The following is a 15,845-nucleotide window of genomic DNA, read 5'->3' on the forward strand; positions in this document are numbered from 1 at the left end:
ATAGTAGTCAGCTGTATAAATCATCTTTTTATCTACACGTTGGTAACTTTAAGGAGGAAAAAGTGAGACAAGCTATAAGTTAAAAAAGAGTCCACTCTTCCATGATATTTAAATATTTATTTAAGTTTAAAAATAATTTTCATGGCACCAATGATTTTATGCTAACTATACATACTGCATATGTAGAAAAAAGTACATTGCTTTGAAGGAAAATGTAACTTAGAATTTTTGGCACACGAAAGGTTAACAACTATACTTCTTAATGAAACTAAGAAATTCACATTTGCAGGTAGTTTACCTTCTACTGCTTGAAGATGCAGTACACTATTCTTTAGTAAGAGTTTTATTTCCTCTGATGGATGAAGCTATGGAAACCGTTTTTTTTTTTTTTTCTACAGTGAGATCAAACTAATTTTGAGAGAAAATGGGAGACATAGTGGAACACAGTAAAACCAGGTTAAAAATTTGAACAATGTTTAATGATGGGGAGATACCAAAAAAGACTAGTCACCAACAAAGAAGGTTTGTTATTCAAGCACTATTTGAAAAGCAAATCGAAGGAAACTTTTCTATCTGTATTTTCTGGGGTAAGCCCTGGAAAAAAGTAATCCAAAAGTTCTGTTCAGAGAGCGAAATCCAGCTGTTGGAAGTGGTATGGGCTGTTGTATTGTTAGAACTCTAGACACAAGTAACATACCAGGAAATGGAATACTGCATCTTTCTTTATCATGAATATGAAAGGTCAGTGTCAAGGCTATCACTCACTGCATAGAAACACCATATTCTACAGACTGAGGTAGGAACACTACACTAAAAGATAATCTGCTATGTTGCATAAGACAGTAGATACCCAGGTTAAAACCAGCCCCCTATCTCCTGACAGCCTTTTCATCTCCAAGTCTACTTTTCACTTCAGTCTTACACTAAATAAAGCCTTTCCTGTGTAGATGATAAGTGGCAGTGGCTAATTGGTTCTAAGTGATCCCAAATTTTTACTAGAATCTCCCTCAGTTTGTCTTGTCACTTGGTAAATATAGATGTTTGTAATTCTGCCCAAATTGTTGCTGGTATGGAAATGATCAGACATTCCTCTTCCGTTCTTAGATTCTGGCCGAGTTTTAGCATTTTAACACTTGATCTTGCTCATCTTGGCATCAGATACCTCTTTGCTGGTTGGTTGGTCAAGCACCCTTTAAACAAGCAACCCAGTGCCTCCACTGGGAAATGGTCCTGGATCTGTAGCAAGTCAGGAATGGGAGCAGAGCTGGCCCTCTTTCTGCTAACATACTGTAAGGAGATTATTGTCTAGATCGGGGTTGGCAAATTATGGCCTGTGGTCCAAATTCAGCTCATTGTCTATTTTTATAAATAAACTTTTATTGGAACACAGCCACACTTTGTGGATGGCTGTTTTTGTGCTATAACGGCAGAGTTGAGTAGTTGCCACAGAGTATGGCCCACAAAACCAAAATTAAAAAAAATACTACCCGGCACTTTACTGAAGAAGTTTGCCAACCCTTGGTCTAGATGAAAGGGCATTTACAATTACACAGTCCACTCCCCCTGTCCCACACCCCCTGTTAATTCCACAGCTGTTATACTCTGTACATGGACATGATTCTGTTATTTCAGGGGACAAACTAGGGGAGAGAAAATCTACAAGTGACTCATTCTGTTCTGCATTTGGGCTGCCCAACATCACAGGATGTTAGCAGCTGCTCTACTGTTGTGTGGGTCCCAGGAATATATCTACTGACCATCCTTAAATGAGTCCTCAGGCCCCAGATGACTTAGAAATCTCTCCCTGAGATGAAAACAAGATTTTGTGAGTGGTTGTTTAGAGCTGCAGAGCTTGGGCCTTGGACCCCCACACTCACCCTTCACATGCTGTGCTTTTGCATGCTTCTCTCAGCAAGGATGGCAAATGCTTTCCTACAATTTTTATTTTCCTGATGCAGAGGATGACCCTAGGGGGCAGTATTTCTACATCTAAGTGTTGGTCTCGGCCACATTCACCTTCTTTTCTTTTGTAGGCATCTTTTAGTTTGCCTATTTAAAGAGATTCTTTTTCCTGGTCCCTTCCAAGGCTGTTTGTTGATCTTGGAATTCTATTTTCTGAAGCTTTTCATTCTCAGGATCAGTTTCTTTCTTGCATCGTTTAGTTCATCAGGCTCTATTTTCTTAATCCATAAAGTAAAAACAAAATATGAATTGATAAGAAAATAACATTTGTTGTTAAAATATAAATTAAAATAGTTTTTTTTTTTTTTTTTTTGAGGGTGGGGAGGTTGTACAAAATAGGTACTTCTCTCTGAATCTCAATAGTTTCTCAGGTACCTTGGCTCTGGTTTCTGTTAACTACACTTTGTCCAACATTTCTGATAGTCCTATCTCTGGCACCACTGAATTCAACTAACATCTCTGGAGCACTATAAAAGTCTTGAGGTTCTTCAGGAAAAAAAAATCACAGAAGTCTAATAAGTTCATTGTACAAAACTCATGGTGATGCCCACTAGGATCTAGTCTAAGGGGACAGACTTACCCCACCCCTGCTGCTGCTTCTGCTGTAGCGGTGGTCCCTTCAGATGCCCACTCTGCTCAGATTTGAAAAAAAACAAAAGGAAAAGAAAATCCAACTCAGACCATCATAAGAAGCAACTTTCCATTTAATCATTCTACATGGATGTTTACTTTTTAAAAATCTCTGTCTGGCAAGAAAACCTAGATAGTTCCCATTGTCCAGAAACCTGGCCTGCCCTACTGAGGCTGCACTGATGAGTCTACTGGAGTCCAGTAGGAAAGCTCCTGCAGAATATAGAAGACAACTCTCTAGACTTGAACTAGTGTCCCATCTGCTAGGTGACACTACTGCGATAATCAGTAATAGTAAAATAAATTTTTATTTGATACTTTGAAAATAATATACATCTATGAAAAATCAAAATTCAAAACCAAAAATTATCCTGCAAATTGGGAAGATGAGAAACAGAGTCGCTGAGCCTTTCTTGAAAGAACCTCTGAAGGAAATGAGTTTTCCCAGTTTGTTTAGACAGGGCATGAGCCTATCCTTTTTTTCTTCTGGGAAATGACCCTCCTAGGCTGTGGACTTTGAGTCATGAGAGGAGGACTTGGTACATGTGCCGATGGTTCCGCGATGGGTCCCATTGCTGGGAATGGGTAGCCGGGCTCCTTGGTCCGCCTGGCTAGTTATTGGGAGGAGTCATGCCTTCTCAGGTGTCAATGAGCAGGCTCACCACTGAGCGGATTTTGCAGGCAAACCATCGCCTGAGGGGACAAAAGTATTGATAGTGGAATTGTTCAAACTCGGGGGTCTGGCGGATATCGCGGAAAAAGGCAATGTCAAGGTCAGACTCGGTAAGGATGATCAGGAGGAGGAGCAAAACAAAGAGGAGTCCCATGGTCACAAGGAGCAAACGGAGGACACTTAAAACAAACTTATTCACCTGTTCCTCCACTGGCCTGCTGTGCCCCTGACACAGGGCCCTCAGCTCTCCCCCAAGGGCTTCCACCTCTGCAGCAGTTGGAGTGCTGGCCTCAGACTCCTTCTCCTCTTCGATGCTGCAGGTGGCCCCATTGATCTGCCGGGAAAGCAGCATCAGCTCCAGACTGTGCTCGGCCACAGGGGTGGGCAGCACACTGTCTGCAGGGCTGTAGGCTTCGTCTGCAATCACAGCGACTCGCTCATTGCTGTCTGCCCGGCTGCTTCTCACGTGAGGCAGGAAGGTGTCCCCATGGGAGGAAGAACGCACTGGGGTAGAATGGGCACTATCCCGTAGGGACTCTAGGCCTGGAAAGGCAAAAGGAACATGAGTAAGCTTTCTGGGTCCCAGTGCACACTTTCCTGTTTGGTGGAGGGAGCACCCATTCTGTTTTATATGGTTACTAACATTTTGCAAGGAAACCCTGCTGCACAGCCCACATGACCAGCAACAGTAGCCACTGCACTGTTCTGATGTATCAGGAAGAGGTAGGAGAAGCAGCAGACAACAGAGTGACCATGGTTGAAATGTTTTGTTTTTTCTTTTTCCTTAGGGTTTTGGCAAGATTTGTTAAAGATTCTACCTTTCTGGCTTTTGATATCCTGGGCCTGGTTTAGCCCCAATTAAAAGACTATCTGAATCACTGACTAGCCCTGATTCAGATTCAGGCTGGGGCCACAGTTGAGGCCACTCAAAGAGTGAGGCCACTCTTTTAAAAGGTGACAGTTGAGGGAGGTCAAGTGTCCCTCATGGGCTGAGGGCTTTGAAGCAGGAATGGGGAGGAGAAAACTATTTTGCTTCATTGGGCCTAATCAAATACTGATTCTAGAGCTGAGTGTCCTAACAACCCAGCATGCAGCTCCTTGAGTTCTTGAGGTCATCTTTTGGATTGCTACAACTGCTGTCTCTCCAGCTTCCCTCTTGTAGCTGTCCTGATTTTAGGGGATGAGAAAACCTGTCTCCTCTTCCTTAAGTGGTCTCTGATGGAGAAGGGGAATAGCCTTTGGCTAGCTCCCTTTCTTTTCATCTTAGAATGAGCAGGGTCCATAATAGGCTGACAGTTCCCCTATCTTTACACACTCCAGAGTGCAGAGTTGTCTCTGAGAAGATCTTGTTGGGTCAGGGTGGAAATTCTCTTACATCTGTCAGGAGAAAGGGTATTCTCCCTAAAACTACCCATTATTCTCTTTACTTTCTCAGATGGAAGGAACATTTTTCTCTTTCCAAGGCTTACTGTCTGGTAGTGAAAAACAGGAGCTGGTTACTCTGTCAACCAAACAGTGGCCACTAGGCTCGAGGATGTGGGCCCAAAGTCACTAAGTATGGCCCACATCACAATGCCCCCAAGGAAATGGCTTTTTGTTTCAGGTTCAATGTCTGCTTTTTCCATTCTTGGCTATCTCTGATACTCACTGCCTTTGTGGCCAGTGTCAAGAGAAGCCAGTCCCCTTCCGTTGCTCTGAAATTGACCCTGACTGCTGCAGACTGAACCAGATTCCCAGCTATGTAAAGTCTAACCTAACTAGGGCTGATTAGGGAGTTTTTCAGTTCAGAGCTAGCTTCAGAAGCCCAAGGGTCTCTTTTAAAAGGTGACAGTAACCTTTCAGGAGTAGTGAGTTTCATTTGGTTCTCTTAAATGTATAGCTGTATGTACCCAGGCTGCCTGCCTGCCCGCTTGCCTGGCCTGCTGCTGGAGCCCATTTCAGCATAGGTACGTTTAAAGATTCTCTAGAGAAACAAACCCTGGAATCTGGGTTATAAACATTTGGGTTGGGGTGGCAACAGCAACTCCCTGTTATCCACCTGTATTCACCATTACCACACCATCAGTGTATTTGCTACAGCTCTCAGCTTCTGCTTTTAGGAGCTCCTTATGGTTCTAGTTTTATTTTATCTTAAATTTGTATAATATTTTAAACTTTTTAAAGTGCTTTCATTTTACCTTTCCACAAAGTTGTGAAGGCAAGAGGTTACAGAACTTGCCTAATGTCATGTGGTTGGCTGGTAATGGCAAAGGCAAAGACAGACTCCAAGCCTCCTTTTGTTTCCTGATGCTGATGATCATGTAGTTAGATTCTGGGCCAGGATGAATTAAGTCTGCAGCCTACACCGTCCTTAGATTTATGTCCCAATTGCCCAAGAAACTGTAGTGCAATAATATGAAATTAAGAGTCTGCCCCTTATTCCAGAGCTCTTGATCCCCCCCCCCCCAGTTTTTCTCCCTTATTCCTGTATTTGCATAAGCCGCACGAGGGATATATAGCTGGTAATATGTAATGAGTCCCTGATAAAATAGAAACCTTTAGGCCCTTATCACACATGTGTTGGCTCAACTCTTCCCACCCACTCCTCCACCTCGCTTCCTCTGGAACCTCTGCCCCCACTGCATAGGGCTCCTCATATCCTTTCTAGAGGCTCCTCACAAAGACAGCTCTGAACACCAGATCATCCAAAGTTTGACCAGCTTAGCTGCCAGAAGCTACTTAGTGTAAACTTAGCTTGGCCTACAATTCAGCCCTAAGCGTGCTGGGAAAGGAGAGAGGCAAAGCCTGTTATATCAGAACAAACCAGAAGGACATCAGAAACCACATTATAGTAAGTTCATGCTCTCAGTAAATAAGATAATGGATATGTATGCATTTCTAGTAGATTGCTTGACAGACAAAATTACTCAGTAAGTGTTAGTCTTCTGTTCCCCCAGCAAACCTCACCTATAAGGTTATTATTCCTATGTCAGGCTAGTTTTGTATAGAACTTCAGGTTCACTAGAAACCACCACCCCTTCATCAAACCCGTTATTCTGGGATGGACAGGGTGGGTACCATGGGTGGGAGCTGGCAGATGGCACACCAAAACAGTTTTTTTTTTTTACCTTGGATGTGTTCCAGCTGATTCCCTTGCCCAGAGGGGGCTCTCTGTGGGCCGGGGGGCACAGTGGTCAGGAGCCTACCCTGGAGCCGGGGCCCCATCCTCAGGATGCGCACACTCAGTGGCCGAAGGCAGTGATTAGTCAACCGGAGCTGAACTCGAACTCTGGTGTGAATTTTAATCAGACTCTTCCCCATGGTGGCTCAGGAAGGTAGGTAGTTCTTCAGTGGAAACCACCCAGGCAAAGGAGATTCAGAGGGAAAGGGTAGAAAACCAACTAGGGACAAAGGATTTTTGCTGATCTCATGCCATGGCAGCTCCTTCACAGTGCCTCCTGTGCCGGAGAGAGAATGTCAGCTCTGCGAGACAGAGGCAGGCTGAGCTTCAGGGAAGGAACAGCTCTGATAGGCTAATGTTATCAGGGACTGGATTCAATCGTCAGAAGCACTTAGAGCCATAAAAAGTAACAGCCTGTGGCTGTTTTCCGGAGGCCCGTGTAAGGACCCCAGGTTTCTCAGAGACTAAGGTAGAGAGGGCAGAGGATAATCCCACGTGGTAGGGAGGATCACACAGTGCCAGAAATGCAACATGTGAAGCTACAAAGACATTGGGCTTTGGGTTGGGTGTCTCTAAAGTGTGAGGTGGCAGCTCTAGGGCTAGAAATGGGCTGTGTCCTATCCACTGGGCTGTAACAGCCCTACTGCTGAGTGGAGCCCTACAGTAGGGCGCAGTGGATAAAAAGGATCAACACACCTGAGCATCCTCTCTGGCCAGGCCTGTGTTATCAATATGTGGTATCTTGGCATCCCGAAGAATAGAGGGGAGGGCCAAACAGTGTATAGTCATCTTTTTAATAGTCCCAGCTCATTGGAATTATATGGTTTCATTCAAATTGTAGTATTATGTTAATGTTTTTGCAATTTTCCCATTGCTTTTAGAAGTAGCAAACAAAGCTTTCCATCTGGAAAAGACAAATAGTTTCTGTGATGTTAATTTATGTGCCATATGGACCACAGGAAAGACAGTTGCTGATGGAGCAAGAACCAGTTTCAAATGTCCATATCTTCCTGGGGAGTTTTGGTGGTTAGTGCCCTTCTTCTGAGGCCTCCATCATTTCCATCTGAGCCCTTCCCTATCTGGTTAGGTGTATAGTAGGGGGGTCAGCTGTGTTTGCTGGGTGAGATGGTGTAGCTCAACTCTCTGGGAAATAACCTGTTCTTTATCTCCCTTGGTTTGATAATCCCTGCAGTAATAGACCCACCTAAATGCTAAGATCAATCCACCCCCCATCCAAACCAGATGTCATCTACCTCTCCTCACTCTGAGCATGTTAGTGTCATTCCCGGTGAGGCAGTTCTCAGCTTCTTCTACCTGTGCTGTCCTGAATCTAATGGGTTCTGGGCTGAGGGCCATGACTGGGGATGAAGGCTGTTCCTGTCTGCGGGCAGCCTCAGGCATGGGGTATCAGTAGTAGGTTGGCTTGCAGAGTAGCACATAGGAACCTGCTGTGCTATAACTTGCCAGGCGTGAAGTTCAGTGGGGGGCTGAGATTGTGAGGGTGTGCCTTGGCCCTAGAAGTCTCTTCTCCAGTAGCTTCTTTGGTGGCCTTTTTTTCTGCTGCAACCTCTCCTGGCATATTACAAGCAAAGAGGACTATTTCAGATGCTGAGGAGTCTACTGATGCTACAAAGGGAGGTTCTGGGAGGATGCTGGAGGCACAGCCAGAGCTGTTTGGGAACTGAGGCAGCTTCATAGCTTGTCTTAGGAGAGCTCAAGGACTGGTTTTCCACTTCTCAGTTGTTTTGCTAACCCTGCTTGGCAGCTACTACAAATGAGTTGTATTCCCACATGGACAGCCTGTCTTCCCTTTTCTGGGAATGTAGGTTTTACTGGATATTCTCCCATATGTTGGAAAACAAATGCATGAGGCTCTTCCCTATACCTGTATTAGTGCCAGCTTCCTCCAGAGGGTGGCCTTTTCTCTGAGAGGACAGCTGTCCTGACTTTTTACAGGAGCTTTGGGGTGAACCTGGTGGCTTCAGACCTCAGGATGGATGGGAAGAAGGGCCACAGGAAGAGGAGAAAGTTGTTTCCTCAAAAGAGAAGACATTCTGCTTTCCTGAGATGAACACCCAAAAGAAGAGGGACAATGAGAGCTATGCTCAGTTTTCCTGTTCAACCTAAGACCAGAGCAAAAACCAGGGGACTATTTCTGATGACAGACCTCAGTAACTTCATACTTTGCATCATGATTATACTTCATAAGTATATAAGGCACCCTTCCACACCCACACCCCACTCTACACTGGGGGCAGCAGGCTCAGAGTTTAAGCAACCTGACCTAGAAAGTACATGGCAGAGCTCTGATTTCAATTTTTTTATTTTTATTTTTTTTTATTTATGATAGTCACACACACAGAGAGAGAGAGAGGCAGAGACAAAGGCAGAGGGAGAAGCAGGCTCCATGCACCTGGAGCCCAACGTGGGATTCGATCCCGGGTCTCCAGGATCGCGCCCTGGGTCAAAGGCAGGCGCCAAACCGCTGCGCCACCCAGGGATCCCCAGAGCTCTGATTTCAATCTCATCTTTGGCTTCCTGACCAGGCCTCTTTGCACTGTGCTTGCTGCCTGTCCAATAAATGCTTTAATCTTTTTAAAGTACCTCTGTGTACATCAGCTTCCTCACAACCTATGGGGTATGCAAGAAAGATATCCCTGTTTTACAAATAGAACAACTAAGATACTCAAATTATTAAGGTACCTGAGGTGGTTGCCCAGCCAGGATTCTTAACCCCTGGACTGTAGTTGTATACCAGGCTTAGGTAATGCAAAGTCAGTGACACATAAAATCCTAAACACAAACCCATGATCCTCAACAGGGAAGTAGCAGAATCAGGTCCTTCCTAACCTAAATGGTTCTTTATTTTCACTAATCATCATTCCCACAGAAAGGGCAGAGTCTTCCATTTTCCAGGACAGATTTGAAGCAAACCTGCTGCTGTTTGCTGCTACTTGAGATCTTCTGAGGTCCTACAAAAACATCTTTGGGAGTAAAAGCACTGAACTTTATACCTGTATCTAGCCTTTGGGGCAGGTGAGTCGATGGCAGTGAGAGAAATATTCTATGAGTCTCCTAACAATATTAACTACCCAGGGACTGGAGAGATATCAGGCTCAGCTATTGCACTGTCTAGTGAAGATTCATAGACTTTGTCTCTTCCCTGCCATGACCCACCTCCTCCAAAGGGAGGGTAGGGAAGACAGAGGTGGGACATGTTAGATTTATTTCCTGAGATCATGCTAAAGAATTCAGATAGCAAGAGGACATATTGCTCCCACTGAAACAGGAGATAGTAGCAGCTGTTGGGATGCTTCAGAACTAAGTTTTCATTTCTTGGTTAACTGCCTCAGCTACCCTGATCATTTAAACTGTGGAGACTAGGATGATATGAAAAATAAGTGAAAAGCCTCTTGATGGAAAGCAATTTCAGAACTGCATGGAACCCGGTAGATGCAACATAACGTAGTCTCCCGAAGGTCTGGCCTAGCACTCAGATCTAAACTCCTTCTTGGACTATAGCTCAGCAGGGGCTGGGTGGGATTACCCTTTACCTGAGATGGCAGCTTGTGTTCCCAACCATTGCATGAAACTTTCTCCCTTCCATTGGAGAAAGGTATTCCTGTCTCTAATGGAACTTCTTTTCAAGGTCCCTGAGAGGAACTGGTCCAAGTCAAAATTTAGAAACCCCGTGGTCATCTCCAGAGCTTATTTATGCTCACCTTCCATGATGGAGATGTGAACAGCTCTTCTCCGGGTCCTGGGGACGCTGCTCAGCCTTGGGCCATGGGTTATGGAGGGACAGCTGCGGCTGGGAACCATCCCTGCTCTGAGGTTAAAGAAAAAGAGAACTTCATTAATTCAGTACACAGACAGATGTGGTCAAGACTCAGAGTTGTGAACTAGCTGCTAGATTTGCCTAACTTTGGTAAGTCTTATTTTATTTATTTAAAAAAATTTTTTTTAATGCCTGCTTTTTGTCTTTAATCCCAAGATCCCAGTTAGACACACTGCTTCAAACTTATCTGCCACCTCATACCCTACACCTACCTGGACCTTGCTTTTGCAGCATTGGTACCATTGGTCTCTGGGCAGGTTTGTCAGCGAGTAGAGCCCCAGCATAAGCAGTACTATGGAAAATGTGCTTGAAAACTGATATAGCAGCCGCCTCTGACTTCTGACCGAGATTGCTGGTGGCAAGGGGTGCCGTGTGAAGGTGGTAGTAATATTCCCATTCCCAGAGATCAGGCTGGTTGATGAACCCTAGCTGTCTTGGCCAATCAAATTATTTCTGGATCTTATTAGGTATAGGAGATATGCATGATGTACAGTTACACATGAAGCAAGGATCTCAAAACTATTTTAGACCTAGTGTGATAGGGCTGTGGAGCTCTCCCTGGCTTTCTGTAATGGATTGATTCCAGAACTAAGGAAATCTTGCAGTTTGGACATGTCCTCCATGACCTATGACCACTTTCAGGATTTAGGAGAACAACAGAGTAGTACTTAGGATGTGGTACTGGGTACTACGCCCTACCTTGTGTTCCATCAAGGCTCAGAGATATCAGGGTCATACTCTTCCCTATACCTTTAGCTGAAATGGATCTCTTCACCTTCCTGCCGTGTTCTCCTTCCCCTTTTGTGAGCCAGTGTGTTCAGAATCTTCATAATACTGAAACTGCTGCCTTTTTGGAGCTTCTGGGATCTGAGCGGGAACTGGTTTTGGGGGGAAGTCTGTGGCAGCCTACCTGTGTATTTCTGGTGGCTCTCGTTTGATCTTCGCACTTGACTCCATTACTTCCTTTGCAACTCTGCCACTATAAATAGTACAATAAAACAAGCAGCAAGGGATGAGACAGTCTTCTAGCACTGGGCTCCTGTCTAAGATTTCAGATACTTGGATGAACTGGAAAATGGCTTCTTTGGCCCGGCCCTTCCCAATGTTTAGGTCACTAAGAAAGGCTTGCTTGCTGGGGTAAGTTCTAAGATGTCCTGACAGCTTATCTTAGAGAGTTCTCTATCTCTGGAGTCTTTGGGATCTTCTATTTTCATTTAGAAATAATTTCTCATTGTCCGGCATGTTCCAGAAATATTGCAAAAAAAAAAAAAATCCTTACACAGACATGAAAAGAATCACTGCTACAGTTCTTATTTCACTGCTACTGTGAGGGCAGAAGAAATCGTGAATGGGATAGGAGACAGGAGAAGTGGATGGAAACCTCAGGCTTTTTTGAAGGTTCCCAGTTGCTTTGTTTTCAAGGATAAGGACCGCTGAGCCACTGTTCTGAAGAGAAGGGTCTGAAAAATAGGTCCATAACAGTTACTTACTGTCACTATTTACCTGTATCGGAACCGGCTCCCTTTAAAGAATAAATTGCTGCTGGACACTGTGCGGACTTGGCTTGACTTCTCCAGCCTGCAGCAAGGCAAAGTCCAGTGTGACACATGGCCTGCAACTGCCTCACAGGCTAAGGCAGCGCATTCCCAGCTCCTTCCAAAGGCTACTTGACAAAACTCTTCAGGAAAAGGCCCCTCACAAGCCCAGCTTGTCTGAGTTTCCTTTAGGACCTGAGAGCTTGCTCACAGCCTTAGTGCTGGGGACATTCATATTGAAACTCATTTTCATGTCAGGAGAGTGAGGGTTCCCGAAGAGTGCCTCATGGGGCTCACCAGGGGGACTGAAAATAAACGTTAGGTATGGTGGTCTGGAGGAATAATAGGATATCACTCATCAAATCTCAGGCTACTCGTTAGCTAGTGTGGGCAAGTTTCTTTTCCTTTCTTAGCTTTGGTCATCTTATCTATAAGATGATGGAGCTGGACTACTTGACCTCAGGAGTCCCTTCCAGTCCTAGTATTTGATGATTCATGTCCATATCTTGGGTAATTGTGGGTGGAGAAGAGAGTACAGGCTGCCTTTCCTATTTCATCTCCCTCTTGGAGATTCATAAAGTATGTTGTATTAAAGACTCTGAGAAGTCCTGAAATGAACAAACTAGCTTAACTTTAATACAAGGTCCATCATTTGAACTTGGAATCAATCCCCTTCTCCTAGTAAGCCTATTAACATTACTTTCAAGGCTGTGGACAGCTGATGTGGAGCTCTGGCAGGCCATGGGCACTGTAAAATATCCTCTTAGGTGACTTCTCTGATCCCAAATGGCCGTCTCAGAAAAGGAAGCTGGGCAGAACTGCCCAGAGTGAGGCCTCCAAAGACTTGACTCAGCTCACAGCATGCCCTGAGGTGCCTGCAGTGCAGGTCTAGACAGGAACCGATCTGGGTCCGAAGCCTCTGTTGTGAGCAGGTCACTATTTAGGGAGCTGTCCCCAAAATCCATGAATAGCAGTTCTCGGGAAATACCATCCTCACCTGTCTTAGGGCTCTGTGAGGCTTCAAGTTTCCTGGTCTTCTTGCCTAAGCATGTCCTTGAGTCTGGCCTGGATCCCTTCAAAGTACTAGGCCAAAGGCAGGGCCAGGAAGCTGCACGTGAAAAGTGCTCAGAGTGATACCAGAGTGGCTGCTACTAAGACTTGGCACAATTGGGGATCTGTAGGCTAGAGGTTCTTAACACTTAATAAAGAACATGAAATAATCATTGGGAAAGTGAAAAACAGTCTCAGTTCCCAGTGTGGATGTTGGTAGGGCTAGCTGGGTATGGGGATTTATTAATGGAAAGACTCAGAAACTGAGTTTGGCCACTGGTGCAGAAACACAGTTCTGTTCCCATGACACAAATAGAAAAAGGTCTTCAGAATGATGCTGACATGTTTTCTTGCCTTTCCTTGGAGAGCTAGGGACTGAACAGGAGGGGAATTTGACCATGCGAAAGTCTTTTTCTCCTGAAGGAGATGGAAGAAGCCCACTCAGGTTATAATTCAGGCTGCCCATTCAGCTCATCCCTGATTCTGGTATCAAATGCATAGAAATTATGAAGCAATTCAGAAAGCCTGCCTGAGAAACAGACTCTGGGGCTGCGGCCCTAGAAGAGGGAGGACCAGTTCTGCCAGCCAGCATCACATAGCAGCCAGCATGCAGCAGTCTTTTCACTGGGGAGGAGAATGGTGCTCTTCCAGCTCAGAGCAATTCTGCTCTCTTCAGGATCCTTGAGGTTACTGGAGGTAGACCTATGGCCTGTCAGAGGCGGATTATACCACAAACTTTGTCTTATATTGTCCTGATTAAGATACAGCTTATTAAAGCATAAATCATTGTATTTTATTTTTAAAATGAAACCAAGGGTTTTAGTAAAACATCCTTTATCTGGCATCACCCCAGTTTCTCAGTGGGCTATTTCTTTGTTCCCTTAATGTCTTTAGAACCACTTTCTTAATCAAAACAGCACAGAATCTTCATACTTTACAAATCCCATGGTAATCAAAATTCTTGCCTTTAGCCCAAAGCTGGCTTCTTAGTAACAGATAAATCCTTGCCCCCCTTCCTGCTATCCTGTTCAGGCTCCTGGGCACTTGGTCTGTTACTGGCAACACTTCTGGCAGTGACACATCAGGAAGGGCTGGCATTAACCCCAGCTCAGCACCAGGCCACCCACTGGGGAGCAAGCCCCAGAGTCTCTCCAAGCCTTAGAGACCTCTTCTGGCCTGCGCCTGCTCCTTCATGGAGCTTTTCGTATTCTGGTCATCCTATGGCTCCGAATGGCTCCACAGGGCCAAATTGGTTCAAGTCAGGTACCCAGGGGCATTTTAAGGCCCAACCCTTGCCCTGAAAAGACCCCTAACTGCCCTACCACTTTGAGCTGTCCAAGGGCATCACAAGGTAGACCCCTTGGACGTTTCTGCTGAAACACATTCCTAGACCTCAGCTATGTCCCTCCAGGGAGTACAGATATCCAGAAAGGAGTCTGAGTTTTATAAGGAAGCCCAGCCTGGTCATCTTAGGTCTACTTTCTCAGTATTTCTCAAACTTTCCTGCCCATTATTCTAAAAGTAGCTTTTATGACTCTGACTCTGATAAAGATAGTTCCCATCACATGTGTCCACTCACTTGTAGAAGGCTTGGTTCTCGATTCCACATTTCCAGAGGTGCTTGCAGGCTTCTGGAGTTGGAGCAAAGTATGTGAGAATAATTTTCTTTTCCTACAAAAAATTTCACATAGAAACAGCTGAGTGTGGGTGGAAAAGCGAAGGGTGAATTAGGCCAGGACACTGACCCCTGGACTGAGAGCTCCCCAGGACTGCAGGAAGAGGTTTCAGGTTGGGGCTGCCTGGCAGCTGGCTAGTTGGAAGAGAAGGCCACTGGTGGCAGAGCTCAGTTCAGTGAGTAAGTTCACACCTGGCAGGTCCAATCATAGTAAGCCTTAGCTGGCACAAACTGAAACAAGATTTAGCCTTCACTAGAGAAAGTGTGACTGTCATCTGGAGTTTTTTTACTTTTTTTTTTTTTTTTTAGTTTTTTACTTTAAAAAAATTTCTTATCTTTTTGGAATTTTCAAATAGAAGCAAAAGAATCTTCCCTTGTCTGCATTTCCTGGAGGTTTGGAACCTGTGGATGTCACCAGCATCTCTGAGGAAAGTCCTGGGCTCCAGGGCCTAGCCACTTCTCCATCTCTCACCTCCACGTCTTGGCTTATCATTCAGGTGGCCTAGGTTCTACCTGGATACACCTCTTTGGTTCAGTCCTGGTCATCAGGAACCACTCAGTGCCCCAGCCCTCCCTGAAGAGAAGGATACCGGCACTCACCTCTTTCTGACTTACATACAAATAGAAAGTCTTTCCTTCAAATTTCAGCTTGGTCACTTCATTCCTACAAGCACAAAGAGAGCACCTGTCACCTTGTTGCGGGCTGCTTTTTCACAGCTAAGTCTTGTAGATGCACAGCCCACCCTGACTGGAAGGGGCTCCAGGCACAGACACAGTTTTAGCCAAAATTAGAACCGAAACAAGACAGCAGCGCAGTGGCCTTAGAGAACAGTTGTTGAAACAGTTCAATCCACAGTTTTCTGGTCAATCACACTATAATAATAGAGTGATAGGAGGATTTCGGGCTCATCAACAGTGGCTGTAAAAGGGAAACATTTGCATGGGAAGTGAGTCTAGGTTGAGTGGTCCCGGGCCATTTCAGGATTTGGTTCATAATACAGGTGCATAATCTAGATGGGACTGTCAAATATAAGATGCCACAGGTAGCTGATGAGGCCAAAGTTCAAGATATAGCAAATAATGAAAAAAACAATGCAACCAGGTTCTGAGGGAGTTGAGTCTTTCAGGTGACTGTGCCACTGGATGGAAAATGCAGTTTAATGCAAACAAATGTCAAACGATCTCAGGGAGGGGGGCGGGGCAACATACCAAAGAGAGAGAACAGATTACATGGAACAGTCATGCAGCGTACTGACCAGGAAAGGGGCTTAGGGGTTTTTGTAGAAAAATCCTTGAAGCCACCAGCCCAGTGAATGGCTGCA

At 45.0% G+C, this 15,845-nt stretch overlaps 1 protein-coding gene across 6 annotated transcripts in view; it reads right to left on the bottom strand.

Annotated features, from left to right (window-relative positions):
- Window positions 1-102: 102 nt before the first annotated feature.
- FRMD5 (FERM domain containing 5) overlaps window positions 103-15,845 on the bottom strand; it is a 316,219-nt gene continuing 300,476 nt past the window's right edge. Inside the window, exons 9-16 of one of the 6 annotated variants that reach the window (XM_025998621.2) lie at window positions 15,124-15,187; window positions 14,428-14,519; window positions 11,767-11,841; window positions 11,174-11,242; window positions 10,148-10,254; window positions 3,465-3,808; window positions 2,543-2,594; window positions 103-2,180 (exon numbers count right to left, since the gene is read on the bottom strand). In XM_025998621.2, coding sequence (XP_025854406.2) covers window positions 2,167-2,180; window positions 2,543-2,594; window positions 3,465-3,808; window positions 10,148-10,254; window positions 11,174-11,242; window positions 11,767-11,841; window positions 14,428-14,519; window positions 15,124-15,187 — 817 coding nt within the window. In that variant the 3' untranslated portion in view covers window positions 103-2,166. Of the gene's footprint in view, window positions 2,181-2,256; window positions 2,595-2,648; window positions 3,809-10,147; window positions 10,255-11,173; window positions 11,243-11,766; window positions 11,842-14,427; window positions 14,520-15,123; window positions 15,188-15,845 lie in introns of those variants that run through there. The other 5 variants (XM_072740698.1, XM_025998620.2, XM_025998622.2 and 2 more) reach the window with 5 other exon arrangements.

The sequence above is a fragment of the Vulpes vulpes genome, chromosome 15, assembly GCF_048418805.1.
Source record: "Vulpes vulpes isolate BD-2025 chromosome 15, VulVul3, whole genome shotgun sequence".
In the NCBI taxonomy this organism is placed as follows: Eukaryota; Metazoa; Chordata; class Mammalia; order Carnivora; family Canidae; genus Vulpes; species Vulpes vulpes.